Source organism: Salvelinus fontinalis, chromosome 18 (genome assembly GCF_029448725.1).
Source record: "Salvelinus fontinalis isolate EN_2023a chromosome 18, ASM2944872v1, whole genome shotgun sequence".
Classification (NCBI taxonomy): Eukaryota; Metazoa; Chordata; class Actinopteri; order Salmoniformes; family Salmonidae; genus Salvelinus; species Salvelinus fontinalis.
The window spans coordinates 6144065-6161717 of NC_074682.1; the positions used below are offsets into that span (position 1 = coordinate 6144065).

The 17653-nt window shown below is 42.4% G+C and overlaps 2 protein-coding genes across 2 annotated transcripts; both read left to right on the forward strand.

Annotated features, from left to right (window-relative positions):
- Positions 1 to 4098: 4098 nt before the first annotated feature.
- Positions 4099 to 10583, forward strand: si:dkey-33m11.8 (trypsin). Its single transcript, XM_055867947.1, has 5 exons — positions 4099 to 4153; positions 4392 to 4542; positions 4939 to 5080; positions 5218 to 5475; positions 10431 to 10583. Exons 1-5 carry the CDS (start codon positions 4099 to 4101, stop codon positions 10581 to 10583), a joined length of 759 nt encoding a protein of 252 aa, XP_055723922.1.
- A 990-nt stretch (positions 10584 to 11573) lies between these two features.
- Positions 11574 to 17608, forward strand: LOC129814856 (cytidine deaminase-like). The gene is made up of 4 exons (XM_055867950.1): positions 11574 to 11835; positions 12771 to 12882; positions 16958 to 17015; positions 17205 to 17608. The coding sequence occupies exons 1-4, from the start codon at positions 11646 to 11648 to the stop codon at positions 17343 to 17345; spliced, it is 501 nt and encodes a 166-aa protein (XP_055723925.1). The 5' UTR covers positions 11574 to 11645; the 3' UTR covers positions 17346 to 17608.
- Positions 17609 to 17653: the final 45 nt, after the last annotated feature.

A 17653-nucleotide genomic window follows, 5' to 3' on the forward strand; every position in this document is an offset into this window, starting at 1 on the left:
ACACCATCACCTTTCAGATCATAGGCAATCTAAGGAAGGGTGAAAAGAAGGAAGACAATACAGAGGGTGGAATGGATTGAGCGAAGGAGGGACTAAAAGACAGAAGATTGAGATGTCAAATACATTTGTAGAAGATACAAATAGTCCAGGTGGTCACTCTCCACCTCTTTCAGGTTTGTGACAACTCAACCTCCATCTTGGATCAAAATTAGCGGCGTGCAAACGTGATAAATAACAGCAATTAATTCATCCAATAACGCCACTGTCCTTTTCCCCTCCTCTCGCTCACTGACACTCATGCATCCAACCAAACAACACAATAACAAACAAGTCTGGAGACTGAGACGACGTATTCAGTTCCCCCTCTCTAAAGAATCTCTTTTCCTCCTCACTAATAGCAGACAATGAATGACAGAACACAAATAATCAAAGGCGAGTCCCTAGAAAGGCCAGGGAGAAATAATAAAGGAGAGAATATGGCTGTCTTTGTGATGTACTAGGTCAGTCTCCGTTTTGTGCCTGTCACATAACCATCTCAGACCCAGGGGCATTTTCATGAGGCACCAAACGGGAGAAAACAGACTGAAACAGGGAGGACCTACCTGCACTTGTGTAATAGGAAACAAAAATGTTTGTTTATCGTTGCAAAACTTGTTGCTACTGTGTACCCTGATGAACAGGACAGGTAGATATGGTGTAAGGTGGACAAAAGCACTAACAATAGGGGGGAGCAGGTGTGGTTACAATATAAAAGGCGGTGGAGGTTTTTCAGGTGTTATGTCTGGGGTGTGAGAGGAGTGTGCACGAACCTGTCTGCAGTGCTCGGCTTACTCTCGTTAAGGTGAGTAGGCTTGAAGACAATATAACTTCTGTTGTTTGGTCTTGGGTGAAATATTACAGAATTGTAGAATACATGAGAGATATAATATTGAATGCACTACAGATAGATCCCAATTAGTGTATTTTCTAGATGCACAGAGTCTGAGCATGCATAGAATGTTCTATTATCAAAATGTGATAATAGTGGACAAGATTATACTTTTTTTATGGATATGGTCGTATGGTTTTATGGATGAGAATTGCAGGTACCACTTTACAATAACTCCATGTAATAAAGCATTTATAACGTAAATACTTTATTGATCATTACTCCATTCATAATATATGTTTAATATACGTCCTTATGAACAATTGACTAATCATTAAGTCTTGTTGCATGGCGTCATCTAAAGTGTGGGATATTTATGCTTCAGAAATGTTTGTGACCAGTGTAATTTCTCACAAAAAGATGGACATGCCTTTGGTAGACATTCCAGCAGTAGCTGACGCTCCTTAAGGTCTCAGAACAGTCATGATAATGTTGTGAACCTCGAAGGCAAACTAATCATAAAAAAAGGAAGATGTAGCCTACACGAAACTGCTGGTAGAAATGTTCCATGTATAACATCTAGATGCTTCCAGTGCTTCAGTCTTTTAACCACAGACTATTTTCACACGTGGCTTTGTCAGTTACTGGACCTTTAAAAATGTATAAACTCTTTAACCATACCTGGTAAGCAGTATATGGACTGCTGTTAATGTCTTGTGGACAGATTAACAGTGCATAAACAGAATATTCTCCTCTTATTCTTCTTTGCGTTTGTTTTTTAAATGCAGGTTGGCAACCAAAATTTGCATTACTGCCTGGACGGGAGTGTAAATCTATTCCCCTTTGTGATACAAAAAAACAAATAAATAAATGGAAAAACAATTACCCTGCCAACTAACCTTTCACGTATTAAGTAAACTAAATAAATCCCACCACCCCATTCCACTACTTTGACCCTTTCTGATCCTACACCAGGCCAACAGCCTGGGAGGACGGGATACTACAATTCAACACTCCATGTAACTCCTCTGCAGTAAAATCTCGTAATCCCAAGTACTTCTCACAGCTGCCGCCACCACCACACCTATTTCCTGTGATTTACGTTCCATTTCTGCAGTACAGTTGATAACCATGGCAACGAACACTAAAAAGCCAACCTTACTGAAGCATATTTCATTAAAAACGCTCGCCACCGGGCCTGCATCGCACCAAATGGCAGGCGTCACTGACACCGGCAATCTTCAACTTCAGTTGATCAACCTCCACCCACACCCCAGTAATCACTCCTTCCAATAGCACCCTTTGCTGAAAGCAAAGCAAGTAACAGGTATTTTCACAATTTACGTGGCGCAGAGCACCTGCTTCCTCTGGGTGGAAGAAACAGAAATGTATCACGTCGGGTTACCTTCACCGATTCAACAGTACCCAAGTCCTTTTTCACCCAACCTGAAACCACATATGGGTCAGCCAAAAGGCAGGGGTCCACTTAAAAAAATAACTCTTGCTGGACCAGATTCCTCACAACACCTCAAGTATTTCATCCTCATTCTCTTCTAATTCACCTCCAGAGCTACTGGAGTAAAGCTCATTCCGTTTGTACTTGACGTCAATCTTCCTCGACGCCCACCTCTCCCTCATTACGGCTAGCTTCATCGGAAAACACGGAACCTACATCCAGCCATCTCTTCATTAACCCCAAACCTGGGTTTTCGTCACTGATTATTTGGATATATTAATTTGGAGAGGGAGGTGCTTAAACTTTGATTGCTTCGCATGTGTGGTGAAATTAGCGAAAGAGGGAGGCGGCTTTGACAGAGTTTCCTTTTGAGAGGGTGGAGACGCCAACTCCCAACCTGTGTTGGGAAGTAGTGAACTACATGCTGTTCAACTAGCAATTCAACTTTATTTTGCAGAAGCTTGGTGGTAGTTGAACTTAATTCAAAACTTGGTAGAGTTTTCAGTAGTTAATAGCTTTTTTTGTGCCATGTAGCAGGGTAGCTAACTACTGGAACTACACACTAAGAACAGGGTGAAATAGGCATGAATGTCCCATCTTTTTCGGCATCGGACCTGCCTAATCCTCACTGGAACATCGTTTTTGTGTTTAATAGACACATTCTCTTTACATCTGACTCCAGAGTGATCTGTTAATGCAATATGCAGTCTGACATTTCTGATTAAGATATAACTTTTTCACAGGAGGTTGGTGGCATCTTAATTGGGGAGGACGGGCTCGTGGTAATGGCTGGAGAGGAATAGGTGGAATGGTATCAAATACATCAAACACATGGTTTACATGTGTTTTGATGCCATTCTGTTCGCTCAGTTCCAGTCATTATTACGAGCCGTCCTCCCTTCAGCAGCCTCCACTGAATTTTTCCCGAAGTAGCTAGGATGTAGTGTACTACTTTTTTTTTCTTTTTTAAAGTAGCTCTAAATATATTTTTCTTAAGGGTAGCTTTGGTGTATCTTAACTTCTTCTAGTGTGAAGTAATTGGTAGTTTGATAAACTATGATTTCACTTTTGGACTCTGAACTTTACACACGATTTTAGTTCTGGGTTAACCAAGATTACACTGCTCTAAGGAGTGACTTGCTTATGTTAGCGTTTTGGGACACAAAAAAACGCTATTTTACTTAGCAAAGAGGGTGTCTGAAGATACACATCACACTATTACAAGAGTGTGACTATTTTCTTAAAACATCCTCTGTATTGTGTGCTTATTGTTTAACCATTGATATGTTCTAGGAGCATGAAGTACTGCTGGAATGTTTAGCAATGGAATGTCCATCTTTTTGTAAGAAATTACATTATAAAATGACTTTACTAATGATTCGTAAATGTTTGATAAGGACCTATATTAAACATCTTATGAATGAACTTGTGAATCATTATTAAATACTTTAAAAGCTGTTTATACTATAAATGTGTGAATAAGGTTACTAACATTTACAATTAAATGGTCCATAAATAAATAAACGACTTACTAATCAAATATAAATGCTTTATTACGTGGAGTTTTTATTAAGTGCTACCGAATTGCACAAATATGTTATGTCTACATTAGTGGTACATTTATAAATCTAGTCTTTAATGTGGCATGTTCCTGAATGTCTAATGGCAGTAAAAATATGGAGTAAAATATTTCCCAGTGTGCTTTTCTGTCTGCTTTAGAACCGACCAATCCAGTCCAAATAGACCAGACCAAGCCAGATGAGACCAGATAACCATGGCAGAATCATGTCAAGTATCACTGATCCTACTGGTCATCCTCACAATCAGAGGTATAGAACCAATGTATGATACTGGGCATAGAAATGATTCGTCAGATGTCAATCTTACCTTTAAGTACCTCCTCTCTCTCCCCTCCTACATCTCCCCCTCTCCTCACCCCCTACCCTCTCTTCCTCCCTCCCCCCACCTCTCCTTCCCAACCACCTACCCCTCCCTCACTACCTCTCCCCCCCTCCCTCCCCACCACTATCTCTTGGCCACTTTCCTTTGTCCCTCCTCTCCTTTTAGGAGTACTGGGCCAGAGGATCATTGGGGGTCTGGAGGTAACACCCTACTCTATAACATACCAAGCCTCCATCCAGTACAACAAAAACCACTACTGTGGAGGGACCCTCATACACCCTCAGTGGGTGGTGTCTGCTGCCCACTGCTGGAGACCGTGAGTAATTCAACTTCTATTTCACCTTGTACAGTTTCTTTGATGGACAGTAGCTTCCCACAGCCACTGTGTCTGGAGCTCTATGAGTCTGGCTAATCTTGTCCACCAGCTGGCACTCTCTCCGAACCTATGCGGTAGCAATTGAGCCTGGGGACGGGGTTAGAGTCTTCTGCCAAGTGAGACTACCTCTTGTACTACACCCACAAGATTTGGGGTTATGATGGGACAGAGTAGGGCATTTCTAATGTATATTCTTCAAGAATCAATAGATATACTGTTTATTGAAATAACCATTGAACAGCGGGCATCTTACAGAGTGTGTTTTTAGAATTAAGTGGAATGATTCATGCTAGTTGCCAGATTGGAGTCCTAACTTCCGCTCCTCTCGATCCACAGGGCATACCTGATCAAAGTGGTACTCAGTGAGCACAGTCTATCCAGAGTGGAAGGCTTTGAGCAGGAGTTCAACGTCTCCAATGTGCTGGTCTACTACATGTATAACTACAGGACGTTCGACAACGACATCATGCTGCTCAAAGTAACCCGATTACGATGGACAGTAGCTTTGGTTTCCCTGTACTCCCTCTCTGTATATTATCTATTGGTCTGATTAATTGATGGATAAATTAATGAACAAGTGAATCAATTCTCTCTCCCTCTCCATCTCTACATCAGCTGGAGAGGCCCGTGAATCTCAACGCCAACATCCAGCCCGCCATCCTGCCCAGAGTGGACACGCCCCCGTTGCAACGGGGAATGACCTGTACGGTAAGCGGCTGGGGGGTCACCAATATCTTCAGCTACTACCTGTCCCCCGTGCTCCAAGCTGTGGATGTTGACGTTATCACCAACTGCCAGAACTTCTACTACTTCAGCATCACAGACAACATGCTCTGTGCCGGCTCTCCCTTCGGAGGGAAGGACTCCTGTCAGGTGAGAGAGAAGAGATCTGTGGCTCTATTTCAGTGTCCATGATCCACACTACCATACTACTTGGAATTAAGTAACGTCGTCTCGGGCATACTGTGCATTCTAAGTAGAATGCTAGAATGGAGACAGGAATGTGGAGCCTGTGTCTGAATTTCAGACTGTAAGGTACTTTTTGTCATGACGTATGCAGACCTGGGTTCAAGTACTATAAGGTATTTCAATTATTAAATAGTTGAATATTGGAATGTATTTGAAAATACACAAATACACTCCCATGCAATTAACAGGTATTTGAAAATAGTATTAATTTTTTTTTTTTTTTAAGTTACCTTTTTAGATAAAACTATACTAAATATTTTCACGTGACCAAATAATTTATTAAAAAACACAGTTTTGCAATGAAGGTCTACAGTACCCTTAGCAGCACTCTGTAGGGTAGCACCATGGTGTAGCCGGAGGACAGCTGGCGTCTGTCCTCCTCTGGGTACATTGACTTCAATAGAAAACCTAGGAGGCTCATGGTTCTCACCCCCTTCCATAGACTTACACAGTAATTATGACAACTTCCGGAGGACATCCTCCAACCTATCAGATCTCTTGAAGCATGAACTGACATGTTGTCCACCCAATCAAAGGATCAGAGAATTAATGTAGTACTGAAAGCAAAAGTTACAGCTAGCTAGCACTGCATAACATGTGGTGAGTAAACGCAGTACCCTGTCTTCCAAAGATAATTTGTAAAAATCCAAATAACTTCAGACCTTTGTAAAGGGTTTAAACACTGTTCCCATGCTTGTCCAATGAACCATAAACAGTGAGCATGCACCTGTGGAACGGTCGTCAAGACACTAACAGCTTACAGACGGTAGGCAATTAAGGTCACAGTTATGAAAACTTAGGACACTAAAAAGAGGCCTTTCTACTGACTCTGAAAAACACCAAACGAAAGATGCCCAGGGTCCCTGCTCATCTGCGTGAACGTACCTTAGGCATGCTGCAAGGAGGCATGAGGACTGCAGATGTGGCCGGGGCAATAAATTGCAATCCATAATGTTAGATGCCTAAGACAGTGCTACAGGGAGACAGGACGGACAGCTGATCGTCCTCGCAGTGGCAGACCACGTGTAACACCACCTGCACAGTATTGGTACATCTGAACAGCACACCTGCGGGACAGGTACAGGATGGCAACAACTGCCCGAGTTACACCAGGAACGCACAATCCCTCCATCAGTGCTCAGACTGTCCGCAATAGGCTGAGAGAGGCTCAACTGAGGGCTTGTAGGCCTGTTGTAAGGCAGGTCCTCACCAGACATCACCGCAAACAACATCGCCTATGGGCACAAACCCACCATCGCTGGACCAGACAGGACTGGCAAAAAGTGCTCTTCACTGACGGGTCACGGTTTTGTCTCACCAGGGGTGATAGTTGGATACGCGTTTATAATCGAAGGAATGAGCGTTACACCGAGGCGTGTACCCTGGAGCGGGATCGATTTGGAGGTGGAGGGTATGTCATGGTCTGGGGCAGTGTGTCACAGCATCATCGAACTGAGCTTGTCGTCATTGCAGGCAATCTCAACGCTGTGAGTTACAGGGAAGACATCCTCCTCCCTCATGTGGTACACTTCCTGCAGGCTCATCCTGATATGACCCTCCAGCATGACAATGCCACCAGTCATACTGCTCGTTCTGTGCGTGATTTCCTGCAAGACAGGAATGTCAGTGTTCTGCCATGGCCAGCGAAGAGCCCGGATCTCAATCCCATTGAGCACGTCTGGAACCTGTTGGTTCTGAGGGTGAGGGCTAGGGCCATTCCCCCCAGAAATGTCTGGGAACTCGCCGGTGCCTTGGTGGAAGTGGAGGGGGGGGGGGGGGGGGTAATATCTCACAGAACTGGCAAATCTGGTGCAGTCCATGAGGAGGAGATGCACGGCAGTACTTAACCTGTTGGGGATGGGGGCGCTGTTTAGACTATTTATGCTAATGTGGCTAATTTTTTAAACGGCTTCCCACAAAATCCTTGATCGTACAATATGCATATTATTATTATTGGATAGAAAACAGTCTATAGTTTCTATAGGAGTTGAAATTTTGTCTCTAAGTGGAACAGAGCCCATTCTACAGCAATTTCCCTGACATGGAGTCAGATTTGAGAAATGTTGGCCACTTTTCTGAAGTCAGTTAAAAGGGCACTGTCGTTGCTATGACTATACGGACACTTCTTACGTCTTCCCCTGGATGCCTTTACGTGATGACGATTCCAACGGGGTCGATTGCTCGTTCACAGGCCCTACAAATGAAAAAAACCTTTAGCTAGCAAGTCTTTTCTTGCTGCGTAACGCGCGTGGAAGACACCGACCCTCTCCTGTTCCAAGCGTTAGTTTAGCCTGTTATATTTCTCCGGTCATCTTTTCACTCGTTATAGGAGTTACAAACATCATAAAGTAGTTAATTTAAAGCGTTTTATAGCAATTTATATCCGTTTAGTGCGATTTTGGGACATTTATTTTTGCAACGATGTGAAAAGTTGGGCACGCTTTTCAGTTCATCCCGAACGTAGTTGACATTTCCACATGGCAAGAGGACAGCTTTCCACCAAAAGACGATTTCTCCCAAGAAAGGATCCTTTGCCCAAGATACTGATGGAAGAACAGCTCAAGGTAGGACATTTTTATTATGATAAATCGTGTTTCTGTCGAAACATTTTAGTGGCTTAGGACGCCATGTTTTTTGACGTAGCTTCGCTTGGCGCAAACTGTATTGAAAAGTAAGGATAAATTAAAAAATGTAATAACGCAATTGTATTAAGAATTAAATTGTCTATCAATCCCTGTCCACCCTATATTTTTTAGTCACGTTTATGAGTATTTATGTATAAGAGTAGATCACTGTCTAAGTGGCGCAAGGACAAATTCTGACCAGCTGAGTTACATTTCACATTGTCTAACCATGATTTTGGTGGCTAAATATAAACATTTTCGATCAAACTGTATATGCATGTTGTAATGTGATGTTACAGGAGTGTCATCGGAAGAATTCTGAGAAGGTTAGTGAAAAAATTAATATCTTTTGGCGATGTTGACTTTTATCGCTCACTTTGGCTAGAATCAATGCTGGGCTGCTAATTGCTATGTGCTAAGCTAATATAACGATTTATTGTGTTTTCGCTGTAAGACACTTAGAAAATCTGAAATATTGTCTGTATTCACAGGATCTGTGTCTTTCGATTCGTGTATGCTGTGTATTTTTACGAAATGTTTGATGATTAGTAGTTAGGTAAACACGTTGCTCATTGTAATTATTCTAGTCCATTTGTGATGGTGGGTGCAATTGTAAACTATGCCATCTACCTGAAATATGCACTTTTTTCTAACAAAACCTATCCCATACCATAAATATGTTATCAGACTGTCATCTAATGAGTTTTTTTGTTGGTTAGGGGCTATAAATATCTTAGTTTAGCCGAATTGGTGATGGCTACTGGTGTTGGTGGACAAATAAAAGATGGTGGATTATGCTAATGTGTTTTTAGGTAATAGATGTACATCTTTACATATTGTGTCTTCCCTGTAAAACATTTTAAAAATCGGAAATGTTGACTGGATTCACAAGATCTGTGTCTTTCATTAGCTGTATTGGACTTTAATGTGTGAAAGTTAAATATTTTAAAAATATATTTTTTTTGAATTTCGCGGCACTGGTTTTTCAGTGGGGGGGGGGGGGGTGTGCCGCTAGCGCCACGCTGATCCTAGACAGGTTAATGCAGCTGGTGGCCACACCAGATACTGACTGTTACTTTTGACCCCACCTTTGTTCAGGGACACTCTATTCCATTTGTGTTAGTCACATGTCTGTGGAACTTGTTCAGTTTCTGTCTCAGTTGTTGATTCTTATGTTCATACAAATATTTACACATGTTAAGTTTGCTGAAAATAAACACAGTTGACAGTGAGAGGACGTTTCTTTTTTTGCTGAGTTTAGTCGAATCAAAGAGAAAGACAATAGTTGAACAGCTTTGAACAAGTTGATTTCTTCCAAAATTATAAAGAAGCAATGCCAGCTGTATTTCGTAGTATATTTGTTTTCCACCTTCACTTAGCTAGCATCAATTCAGCTAGCTAGTTTAGCCTACTCAAAGAGAGCTTAAACAGAGAGGGATGCTATGTTAACTAGCTGGCTATACAGCACTGGAACTCTTCCAAGTCAGCTTTGGGTTTGATCAATTTCTTGATACTGGGATGCGCCAGAGTAACTGCTAAACTGCTTTCTGACTGTAGAGGGTTTACTAACGTGTTAGTTCTAGTAGCTGTGTTGACTATGAGATGCCTAATGGTTACACCCTTGACGAGCTAGACGCAGGTAAGTGTGTGCAAAGTTGTCTTGAATGTGTCACTGTCTGTCACCTTGATTACTCAAAATCCTCTCAACCTGTGCACCCACGTACACTTTCATTCATCGGCTAGGTTGTAGCAACCTCGTGATGGATAGAGGGAAAATAGGAGTATCATGTCTCAGCCTGAACCTTTCAATGTTACATTGAGCTGGGTGAATGGAATATGAATGATGGTCATCCAATATACTGTTATAGAAATAAGGCCATGCTCATGTTCCTCCCTCATATTCCACGGCACTGACCGCCACTATCCACTAACCCTAGCTCTACCCCTAACCTTAACCCTTGCCTGAACCTTAACCCTTATTCTAAAGCTAACCCTAACCTTAGCAAGCAGTTGCTTATCAACAGATAGTTTATTGATGGTTATTCTATCTGTAGAGCATCTACAGACGAAAATATAGACTATCCAAATAAAGTGTGACCATAAATAATAATATAAAAACCACGCATGTATTTTAACCCAGGTCTGAACATATGTTGTGATATGCGTATGCCCAGTAAATCTGTATGGCAAGCAAATTTCTTGATGCGGATAATTAAAGCAAATCAATTCTATCAGGGCGACTCAGGCGGCCCTCTGATCTGTAACGGGCACTTTGAGGGCATCGTGTCCTGGGGCATCAGCTGTGCCAACCCCTACTTCCCTGGTGTTTACACCAAGGTCAGGAAGTACATCAGCTGGATCAAGTGGATCATTCAGAACGACAGCTAGCGACGCCGGTCTTCTCCTTTGTAAAGAACACAACGGGATACCATGTACAGAAACTGACAGTGTATCGATATGGGACATAGATACTGAACTTACCCACTGTAAACCATTACCAACAGTTTTTTTTACTAGAAAACAGGATAAAATACACTCAGGTCTATTTTCTCTGTTATGGCTACTGAATGCTGTACTGAATATGTCAATAGTGAGTGATATTGTCTTTCTGCTGCTAGAAAGCATCTGGGTAATAGTGTTATCAGCAGACAGACTGATCTACTGTATAGATGTGATAAACCTACAGCCCATGTAATCCTTTGTTGAATAAGAAAAAGCTACGTACACTTTACAGCCATTGAAAAACATCGGGAAAATACACAAGGATTGGTTTCTTTTGTCTGGTCACCAAACAGAACGAGCGTTTAAGACACACTAAAGCTTCTGTGTCTGCACTGTTAGTTGACATATTTCCCTCTATATCATATTTCGATTCATATGTTATTTTGTATGTCTTAGCAAACACATACTTCTTATCCATTTCATCTGTTATAACATTTGTAAGGTTATTTTGGTTTTTCTCTGTGCTTTCCCATGTCCCTACTACGGGGCAGAAAAATAAAGATAATTATTTTTACCAAGCTGTCTCTTTACTAATCAGTAGCTACTCATCTACAAAAAATTTTTTTAAAAAAATAATTCACCAGCACACAAACCTCATTCTGTGAACTTTATACACTGCCACAAAGAAAACATTTACAGTAAGCCAAGGCAACAATATGCAACATCCTACTGGTTACGCAACAGAGTTCACTCAGCTCAGCATGCAGCTGACACACCCCCTTCCCGCTACACACACACCCTACCCACCCAGACCCATCAGAGAGGGGGAGGATATACAAGTACCAGGGATTGGCGATTGGCTATAAAAAAACAAACCGCCCCCCCCCCGCTACCCTCCCCCCCCCCCGATATATTACAGTACAAGACATACTCATACCTCCACAGAAAGTCAGAGAAACTCAACAGGTACAGCCACAGATTCACACCACAGACAGACTCAGAGCCAGCATGGGAGACCTGCAGATCGAGATGCTCCATGGTAAGGACCAGGGGTCGCAGCTCCTCCACCACCCAGACAGGGTAACGGTAGAAGGGCTTATCCATCAGTCCCTGGAGGCCAGGGAGTTTTCCTACTGTCCCTACAGCAACTTCAGGGTCGGGGCTGCCCTCCTGGCCCACGACAACAGAGTGTTCACAGGTGAGATATCATCCATCACTTCAATCTATTGATTGAGTTTATGTTTAGTTCTGTTTATTTGACCGGGTAAGTTGCCTGGGAACACCGTGTCGTTTAGCTACAATATTGAACTGGGAAGACTTAGTGGAGAAGGATCCGACATTAGATGCATGTGTTACAGTAAAGTAAAAATGTACAGAATGTCTACATTTTAAGCGATAACTTTAGAATAGATAGATAACCAGGAAATAGGCATAATCTGAAAAATACAATATTACCCTGTAACGTTTATACTGCAACATTTGTGATAAAGATTGCTTCTAATCACGAGCAGGAATATGTAAGTGTGTAAAATCCAATGTTTCTCAATATTCCCGAAGCTGTTTCATGAGTCATGACTAACTACCAAAAGGAATAACCACATATGAAGCAGGCCTGTGATGTTCAGAATGATGTAACTGTCTGTGTTCTACAGTTCTGTAGATCATTCACACTTGTTCCCTCAGCATTGGAATTTACTCAGTCAGAAATTAAATCAGTTAGTCAGTTAGAATTTAGTCAGTAAGGAATTTAGCTCAAGTGGGCAAGAAGCCTTTTTGTGCACAAGCATAACTAGGTTATTTAACAATACATGAACAGTCAGTAAATTCAAAGGATTTCAATAACTTTGTTGAGTACATTGTGTTCTTGACTGACTGGTTTTGCATAACCCGTTAATGATTAACTAGGGGAAAACTATCTAAACCAAGTAATCTCCTTGGCCTAAAGACACATTTTTTTGCAAGAGGATGCTTGGTGTTTTCAATCAACCAATCCATCAATTGATCAATCATATAAGATCTTTAGAACAGGGGAGAGATCTTCAGCTCTGCCTGCTTCGCCTTTTGTTTTAAGCCCTTTGAAACCAAGGGAAAAGCGCTGTACATGACAGCAAATGTGATCTGTCATCTCTTCAGGTTGCAATGTGGAGAACGCGTGCAACAACCTGGGTGTGTGTGCAGAGAGGAACGCCATCGCTAAAGCAGTGTCAGAGGGATGCCGTAGCTTCAAGGCCATCGCTATCGCCAGGTAGTTCTACACCGAGTGTACAAAGTATTATAGAACACCTGCTCTTTCCCATGACATTGACTTACTAGAAAACGAAAGGGGACGGTATGTGTTTTTTCATAAATAACAACTTGTCTCAAGCTTTTGCTCACCCGATAAAGAATTTCTCATGGTAAACTGCAGACTCTTATCTACCAAGAGAGATCTCATCCATAATTACACGGCTGTCTAACATTCCTCCACAAGCCAACACCACTCTGGCACTCAATGAACTGTATGGGGCAATAAACAAACAAGAAACTGCTCGCCCCAGCGTTTCTGGTGGGTGGTGACTAACACGGGGAGACTTAAAACCAATCCTACCTCACTTATCCCGTGCCATTAGTGGAGTTAAAACTATACACCACTTTTATTCTCCCACAGAAACGCATACAAGGCCCTCCCTTGTCCTTCCTTTGTCAAATCTGACCATGACTCCATTCTCCTGCTTCCTCATTACAAGCAAAAGCTCAAACAGGAAGTAGCAGTGATAGACTCAATACGAAAGTGGTCGGACGAAGCAGACGCGAGGCTACAAGACTGTTTGCTAGTACAGACTGGGATATGATTTGGAATTCATCCGATAACATTGAGCCATTTACCACAACAGTCACAGGCTTCACCAGTAAGTGGACAGACGATGTCGTCCCCACAGTGACTGTAAGAACGTATCCCAACCAAAAAGCATGGATTAAAGGCAACATCCGCTCTGAGCTCAAGCCTAGAGCTACCACTAACAATACTATGGGGACATGCTTTCATTCAGCCACAAGAGCATTAGTGAGGTCGGGCACTGATGTTGGGCAATTAGACCTGGCTCTCCGTTGGCGTTCCAATTCATCCCAAAGGCGTTCAATGGGGTTGAGGTCAGGGCTATGTGCAGGCCAGTCAAGTTCTTCTACCTCCAATCTCGACAATCCATTTCTGTAAGGACCTCGCTTTGCGCAGAGGGGCACTGTCATGCTGAAACAGAAAAGGGCCTTCCCCAAACTGTTGCCACAAAGTTGGAAGCCCAGAATCATTTACAATGTCATTGTAGCGTAAATATTTCCCTTCACTGGAACTAAGGGGCCTAGCCCGAACCTTGAAAAACAGCCCCAGACCATTATTCCTCATCCACCAAACTTTACAGTTAGCGCTCTGCATTGGGGCAGGTAGCGTTCTCCTGGCATCCACCAAACCCAGATTCGTCCGTCAGACTGCCAGATGCTGAAGCGTGACTCATCACTCCATATGAAGTGTTTCCACTGCTCCAGAGTCCAATGGTGGCGAGCTTTACACCACTCCAGCCGACGTTTGACATTGTGATCTTAGGCTTGTGTGCAGCTGCTCAGCCATGGAAACCTATTTCATGAAGCTCCCGACGAACAGTTATTGTGCTGACGTTGTTTCCAGAGGCAGTTTGGAACTCGGTAGTGAGTGTTGCAATTGAGAAGATTTTTACGCACCACTGCACTCGGCGGTCCTGTTCTATGAGCTTGTATGACCTACCACTTCGCGGCTGTGCCGGTGTTGCTCCTAGACGATTCCACTTCACAATAACAGCACTTACAGGTTACCGCGGGGGCTTCTAGCAGGGCAGAAATTTGACAAATTGACTTGTTAAAAAAGTGGCATCCTATGATGGTGCCATGTTGAAAGTCTTCAGTAAGCTCTTCAGTAAGGCCATTCTAATGCCAATGTTTATCAATGGCTGTGTGCTTGGTTTTATACACCTGTCAGCAATGGGTGTGGCTGAAACAGACAAATCCACTAATTTGAAGGGGTGTCCACATACCTGTGTATATACAGTGCATTCGGAAAGTATATAGACCCCTAGACTTTTTCCAGATATTACGTTACAGCCTTATTCTAAAATGGATTTCAAAAATAATTCCTCATCAATCTACACACAATACCTCATAATGACAAAGCAAAAAACAGAAATAGAAACTAACTATTAACGTAACTATTCAGACCCTTTGCTATGAGACTCGAAATTGAGCTCAGGTGCATCCGGTTTCTATTGATTGTCCTTGAGATGTTTCTACAACTTGGAGTCCACTTAAATTCAATTGATTGGACATGATTTGGAAAGGTCTATATAAGGTCCCATAGTTGACAGTACACGTCAGAGCAAAAACCAAGCAATGAGTTCGAAGCAATTGTCCGTAGAGCTCCAAGACAGGATTGTGTCAAGGCACAGATCTGGGGAAGGGTACTAAAACATTTCTGTAGCATTAAAGGTCCCCAAGAACACAGTGACATCCATCATTCTCAAAATGGAAGAAGTTACGAACCACCGAGTCTCTCCCTAGAGCTGGCCGACCGACCAAAGTGAGCAATCGGTGAAGAAAGGCCTTGGTCAGGGAGGTGACCAAGAACCTGATGGTCTCTAATAGAGCTCCAGAGTTCTTTGAAATGGGAGAAACTTTCAGAAAGACAACCATCTCTGCAGCACTCACCAATCAGGCCTTTATGGTAGAGTGGCCAGACGGAAGCCACTCCTCAGTAAAAGGAACATGACAGCCCGCCCTGGAGTTTGCCAAAAAGGCACCTAAAGGACTCTCAGAACATGAGAAACAATATTCTCTGGTCTGATGAAATCAAGATTGAACTCTTTAGCCTGAATGCCAAGCGTCATGTCTGGAGGAAACCTGGCACCATCCGTACGGTGAAGCATGGTGGTGGCATCAACATGCTGTGGGGATGTTTTTCAGCAGCAGGGACTGGGAGACTATTCAGGATGGAGGGAAAAATGAATGGGAAAAAAGTACAGAGAGATCCTTGATGAAAACCTGCTCCAGAGCACTCAAGACCTCAGACTGGAGGCAAAGGTTCACCTTCCAACAGGACAAGGACCCTAAGCACACAGCCAAGACAGGAGTGGCTTCCGGACTCTGAATGTCCGTGAGTGGCCCAGCCAGAGCCCGGACTTGAACCCGATCAAACATCTCTGGAGAACTGAAAATAGCTGTGCAGCGACGCTCCCCATCCAACCTGACAAAGCTTGAGAGGATCTGCAGAGAATATGAGAAACTCCCCAAACACAGGTGTGCCAAGCTTGTAGCGTCATACCCAAGAAGACCAAAGGCTGTAATCGCTGCCAAAGGCGCTTCAACAAAGTACTGAGTAAAGGGTCTGAATACTTTTGTAAATGTGATAATTCCATTTAGTTAAAAATGTGCAACAATTTTTTTAAACGTTTTTTTGCTTTGTCATTATGGGGTATTGTGTAGATTGATGAGGGAAAAAAATGTGTTTAGTCCATTTTAGAGTAAGGCTGTAACGTCACCAGATGTGGATAAATTCAAGGGGTCTAGATACTTTTCGAATGCACTGTATCATGCATCTCCCTCGAGTACCTCTGCACATTGACCTGATACTGGTACTCCCTGTATGTAGCTCCATTCTTGAGTATTTTATTCCGTGTGTTAGTTATTATTTTTGATTAAAAAAAAAAAAAAAAAGTAAAACTCTGCATCATTGGTAAAAGTTCATAAGCCAGCATTTCACTGTAAAGTCAACGACTGTTGTATGCGGCGTATGTGATAAATACATTTAGATATGTGTACATTCCTCATCTCAATAATTCAAGTCTAATGCTGACTCCTAGTGTCAGCGAAGTGTTATAACATCTTGATAACTATCAATGTTCTTACACAAATGTGTTCGAGGCAGGTTGACGTTTATCGTCACGAGTCTCGCCCTGGAGGCAGAACTGAGCAGTTTCCGCTAGATGGGCCAGCTGCAAAGTAAAAATTGGCTATATTGTAAATATTTATTTAAGAAAAAATAAATAATTGGTTTACATTTAGGGTTAACAGTGTGGTTAAGGTTACAGTTAGGTTTAAAATGAGATTATATATGACTTTGTGGTTGTGCCAGCTAGTGACCATTCTGCAGAGCTGCCTCCAGTATGAGTTATCCAAATAAATGCCAACCTGCGTGTTGCATAGTACGTCCTCAGCGCCAGATACAGAACAGAGAAGATTCCAGTTTGTCCTCAGCGAAAAGGACAACAGTTTTCTTCTCATTGACAGTTTTGTAAAATGTCTTTATATCAATTTGTTTGCAGTGACTTACATGACCAGTTCATCTCACCATGCGGTGGCTGCAGACAGTTCATGAGAGAGGTAAAGCATCATTCAAGCCTTGCATCCTAGGAGGAAGAGAAATGGTCTGTCATTCATCTACACTGTAGGTGTAGTAGGTCTACTTCTTTTACAATGCCTACATTCTGATTACCAAAGTAGTTATAGAGCAGGAAACTTAAATCTAAAGTTTTGCTGATGTTCCATATACAACAACGTGTTTTTCTCCAGTTTGGGGCCAGCTGGGACGTGTACCTGACCAAGCCAGACGGCTCATACAGAGAGATGAAAGTCAGCGAGCTGCTTCCTGTCTCCTTCGGTCCCGAAGACATGTCCATGAAGAAAGTCGTCAAGATCCCCAACGAGTATTAACCCGTTATAACAACACCTGGATGGGGGGGGGGGGGGGGGGGGGGGGGGGTGGATAAATACACTTAAGTTGTAAATTATCGATATCTTTTACACAAATCTTTGATATAAAGTAGATTGGGGGTAATGGGATGTAGAATTCTAATCCAGAAATATGACATTTTATGTAGCATGTGTGGACTGGATAGTAGTGCTATGTCAAAGACGGATATTTATGCATTTTCATTGTTGATGTATATCGAGATTTAAATATGTTACTGACAGTACATTGATCAATTTGTATTCAATACGTGTATAATATTTTGCCACAC